The 5338-nt window shown below is 49.3% G+C and overlaps 1 protein-coding gene across 10 annotated transcripts in view; it reads left to right on the forward strand.

Moving 5' to 3' along the window:
- The window catches only part of RABEP1 (rabaptin, RAB GTPase binding effector protein 1), a 108002-nt gene that overhangs the window by 42420 nt on the left and 60244 nt on the right, over positions 1-5338 (forward strand). For 7 of the 10 annotated variants that reach the window (XM_014530213.1, XM_014530214.1, XM_014530212.1 and 4 more), the window contains 2 exons: positions 1136-1216; positions 2728-2931. In XM_014530213.1, the coding sequence (XP_014385699.1) occupies positions 1136-1216; positions 2728-2931 (285 nt within the window). The remainder of the gene's footprint in view (positions 1-1135; positions 1217-2727; positions 2932-5338) is intronic. The other 3 variants (XM_014530215.1, XM_014530220.1, XM_014530221.1) reach the window with 1 other exon arrangement.

Here is a 5338-nt window from a genome sequence, read left to right on the forward strand (position 1 = left end):
CTTGAGTCCGCAGGCCGACGCTCTATCCACTGAGCCAAACCGGTTCGGCCAGATTGTTAATTCTTCTGATTGTTTGATAATCATGAATATCTTCACTTTTAAAAGTTATTTAATTGATAATATTTGATTTTCAAGTACAGTGCTTATAACTTTATACAGAAGAGTGTTGCCTATCCTGGCTTAAAGGGTTGTGAGTCCCATAAAATCATACAGCTGGTTAGCAGTAGAGTTAGATCTTAAATCAAATTGTCTTTATGGCTATTTGGCTTAGTTAGTGTGTTCTGTAAAGGAAATTGATGGTTTTAAAAAGATGAACTGTTTTTTTGCATAAATGTCTCATAACTTTTAGATGTCAATAGATAAGAAAAAGAAGTTGGCTGGGAAAGTTTTGTAAGAGAAGATAGAGTTGTCAGGAGAGACCAAGATGGCAGCATAGGTAAACACCGCAGACTGCTGCCGCAAACAACCACTTCAAAAATACAACTAAAAGACGGAACGGACATCACCCAGAACCGCAGGAAGGCTGGCTGAGGAGAGACTCTTCAACTAGAAGGAAAAATAACAGCACACCGAGGCTCAGAGGAGGCGCAGTGTGGAAAAAACTCAGGTGCGGAGGTGCGCGCGCAAAGCGGGCTGGTGGCTGAGAGCGCGGTTGTCGTTTTCGGTCAGGGGGGAGTCTCAGACTCTGAGCTCCAGATACGGGCGAATCGCTGGGGACTCGGACCCAAACGGGAGAAGCGGGAGTGTCTGGCATCAGTTGGAAGGCAGCTTTCCCTCCGAGGTTTGCAGCGGTTCCGGGGGTTCTGAGAAGCAGAGCCTCTGGGAACAGGACTGAGGGCACCATAACGGCTCCCTCCGCCCGCCCTGTTGAGCCCGCCCCGCCCAAGCCCTGCGCAGAGCCATTTGCCGGATAGCCTCAGGCAAAGGCTAGATTAGCACCTCCCCAGAGGACAGAAGTTTTCCGCGGCAGACACAGCTGAAAGAGAAGATAGAGTTAATATCCAGTATATATAAAATTCTCTTTGAAATTAGAAGAAAAATAATTTATTAGAGAAACAGTAAAGGATATCACCAAAGAGGAAATACTGTCATTAGTAATTGTATGAAAAGATACTCAACCTCTCTCTCTCAATAGGGAAGTATACATTAAAACTATTACCATATTCTACTTATGATGTTGGCAAGAATTTTAGAAAATGGGAAATAGTGGTTATTGGTAAGGGTATGGGAAAAGAAACACCCCTATATACTGTTGGTAGGTTCCTCGTTTTTGGAAGACAGTTTAGCCAAACATGTCTTACCTAGGCTTAAATCATGTAGTAGGCACATCAGATCAACTTAATATTTAAGAGACTAGGGGCCCAGTGCACTAATTCGTGCACCTTGAAAGGGACTGTGGGCTACGAGGATGTGGTGGGCACAGGGGTGGGTCTTGGCCCATCTCCACGCCCCTACCCAGCCCCTCCCGCTGCGGCCCTGGTCCCCTGTTTGTCGGCAGCCCTGCTCCTGCTGCTCCCACACACTGATGGCTCCAGCCTCTCTCGCACCCACTGATGGTGTGGAACGATTGGGGCCAGCGCCATCAGCGAGTGCAAGCAGGGCTGGCGCTGGCAGTGGGTGCAAGTGTCAGCTGCTGCCCAGGTCGCCCCTCAGGAGCAGGGGGAGGTAGAGAATCCCTCAGGGGTGATTGGGGCCAGCAGTCGCCACTTGTACCCGCTGACGGTGCAGAGTGATTGGGACTGGCGCCAAGCGATCGGGGCTGGCAGCGGGTGTGAGTAGGGCCAGCGCCAGCAGCAGGTGTGAGTGCCAGGCGGGACTGCAGCACACGGGAGCAAAGAATTTTCAGTAACCACCACAAGCTCGCCCCAATGACAGCGACTGGCGTGATTGCGGCCAGCAGTCGCCGCTTGTACCCGCTGACGGTGCAGAGTGATTGGGACTGGCGCCAAGCGATCGGGGCTGGCAGCGGGTGTGAGTAGGGCCAGCGCCAGCAGCAGGTGTGAGCGCCAGGCGGGACTGCAGCACACGGGAGCAAAGAATTTTCAGTAACCACCACAAGCTCGCCCCAATGACAGCGACTGGCGCCCCGCCTTGGTCGGGCGCCCCCGCTCTTCACCATCCCACCATGGCTGCCACCCGCCATATTCCACACTCTGCTGCCTGCAGCCGATGCCCGCCATGTTCCGTGTGCGCCCCCTGGTGGTTGTTTGGTTGTTCTGCCATTCAGGCTATTTGCATATTAGGGTTTTAAATAGATAGATGGTAAGGGAGTGCTGATAAATTAATTACAACTTTAAAAACTTGGATCTAGTAACTGCCATGCTTTCTTTTATGAACCATTTCTTGAATGTCTACTTGTGCAAGGTACTGTACTAGTAAGCATTTTCAATAAATTGTTTTATCATTAAAACAGCCTTCTGAGGTGGGAGTTTGTAAGGTGTGGAATGGAGGCCATACAGATTAAGTAAGATCATTTAGCTCTAAAACTATGGCCTGAATCTTTATCTGGTTACATAGTTAATAATTGATTTTTGATATCCAGCATACCTTAAATCTTTATTAAAATGATTTTATTTTCTAACTTTCAATTTCATTTTTCAATTTAATGCTTAACTTATGCATTACGATGTTAACATTATAAATTTAAATGCTTTGTTTCTTCATTGCAGTGCCAGTCTGGTAAAAGTGAGCCCCTCCATAATGGAAAGTGTTTTACTTTTCTTCCAGAGGATTTGAAGAGACAAAATGCAGTGTTACAAGCTGCACAAGATGATTTGGGACACCTTCGAACACAGCTGTGGGAAGCCCAAGCAGAGATGGAGAATATCAAGGCCATTGCCACAGTCTCTGAGAATACCAAACAAGAAGCTATAGATGAAGTAAAAAGACAGTGGAGAGAAGAAGTTGCTTCACTTCAGGCTGTTATGAAAGGTAAAGACAGTGGTTGATCTGTTTTATGATTTTCTAAGATATCTGATTCTGATGATTAAGAACATTTTCAGAGTTTCATTTGTAGCTATATGTTTTACTGTCTTCAAGATGTACTATTATTTTCAAAATGAAAGAAAAGTCAATGATATGCATATGGCTCTATGATCTATGTACATATATATTATTTTACCCAAAGATAAGTTGATTTTAGAGAGGAAGGGAGAGACAGAGAGAGAGAAACATCGATGTGAGGGAGAAACATTGATTCTGTACATGCCCTGACTGGGGATTGAACCTGCAACCTGGGTATGTGCCCTAACTGGAAATCAAACCTGTGACTCTTCGGTGCATGAGATGACACTTCAACAAACTGAGCCATACCGGCATAAGAGTCAGGCAAGTAGGGAGAGAGAAAAATATGGTGGCTGGCAGGACGGAGGTGAGGGAGAGGATGTGAGTGAGGGGATGAAAGGAGAGTGTGTATGTGTGTGCGAGTGAGTGAGTGAGGGACATTTAAATCTGGCAGGAGCAGCGGGGGCTGGCAGACCAGGCTCTCTTGGACAGGGAGAGACTACCACCGCTATGGGCACTCCCCAGATGGAGCCCATGCCATCTTGAAGGGGAGAGTGGCCTCTTCTAGGAACTCAACAGCACCACCACCCAGACAGGCCTTGCACACTGCCCGCAACCCGGCAGTCACTCCAGCCAAAATCCTGCTGCCCCACCTGCAGACCCGTGGACCCTGGGACCTCCACCTCCAAAGGTGCACCTCTCCCACAGCAGTAAGTGCAACTTCCCCCCTCCCCAGCGGCAGACCTCCGGACACCACATTCGTGCGTTTCCAGTGCGCAGACTTCCAGGGCACACCACTCCATAGGCAGCTTTTGGGAGCTACTGTGTACCCCCACTGGGTGTTTTGTACAGACACGGGCATGCTGCCCCACAGTAGAAATTCTGAATTTCCTCTTCCTCAATAACTGCCCACAGACAGCCCAGCTGCGCAACCTCAGTGCCAGGGCCCCTCAGAGTGCGTCAGAGCTCTGCTCTGGCAAAGGCACTGCCACAGTCCCGCATTTCCAAGGAACAGGCACCCTGAGCCCATCTATCCATAGGGCACTCTGGGAAGCTGCTGTGAGCCCCGGCTGGGTGTGATCTTGCACAAACAGGGATGCACTCCCCTGGCAGTAGAAATTCTGAATTCACTCGCCCTGGACACCTGCCCACAGACACCTCGATTATGCGGCTTCAGTGCCAGGGCCTTTCAGAGTGCTTCAGTGCGCCACCGCGTTGGCAAAGGAACTGCGGGTACCCCTGTGAGCCGTCACTGGGAGCATGCACCTATCCACCACAGGTGCAGCAACAAAAACTGAGTCTTCCCACCCCACAGCTGTAGAACTCTGTACACTACAGGCACACGCTTTTCCAGCATGCAGGCCTCACAAGCCCACCCCTCCACAGGCAGCCCTTGGGCGCTGCCGTGAGCCCCTGTTGGGCATGAACTTATACAAACGGGTGCACTGCTGGTCTGTAGAAACGCTGAATTCCCTCTTCTGGGATACCTGCCCACAGACACCGCAATCCCGTGGCTTCAGCGCCAGGGCCCTTCAGAGTATGTCAGTACACCCTGCTGGCAAACGCACTGTGGGTGCCCCTGTGAGCCGCCACGGGGTGTGTGTGTATCCAACCACGGAGGCAGCAACAAAAGCTGAGTCGGCCCACCCCAAAACTGCAGAACTCTGGACACCACACTCATGCCTTTCCAGAGCGCAGGCCTCCTGAGGCCCACCACCCCAACAGATGATTCCTGGGTGCCACTGTGAATCCCCGCTGGGCATGCATGATTTCAACCAAGGGCTCAAGACAGCAAAAATTGGGACACCCCCCTCCCACGGCTGCTGACTTCTAGACACCACAGTTGCGCTTTTCCAGCTCGCAAGCCTATATTAAGAAAACCCAAATAGCTCAAGTAGGGAGCTACGCTAGATTATCAAGCCCAGGAGACTTGAGAGATCACACCAGTAGCACCATCCCCAAAAGAACCTGGGTAGCAAAGCAAGCGGATTTACAATTAAAACATTACAGCAAAAATTATAAGGTGAATGAGAATGTCACCAACATGAAAAGGAACCAATAGGAAATGAAGAATGACATAACTGCAATAAAGAACACAATGGAAGAAGGAAACAGTAAACTAGAAGAGGCTGAGGACCACATCAGCGAATTAGAAGACAAGGTAGGAAAAAACACAAAAACACAGCAGCAACTGGAAAGAAAATTTAAAAAGCAAGAGGAGAGCCTAAGGGAGCTCTGGGACAACACAAAATGAAACAACATTCGCCTAATAGGGATACCAGAAGGAGAGGAAGAGAAGCAAGGAATAGAAAACCTGTTTGAAGAAATAATGACA

The sequence above is a fragment of the Myotis brandtii genome, unplaced genomic scaffold (genome assembly GCF_000412655.1).
Source record: "Myotis brandtii unplaced genomic scaffold, ASM41265v1 scaffold728, whole genome shotgun sequence".
Taxonomy (NCBI): domain Eukaryota; kingdom Metazoa; phylum Chordata; class Mammalia; order Chiroptera; family Vespertilionidae; genus Myotis; species Myotis brandtii.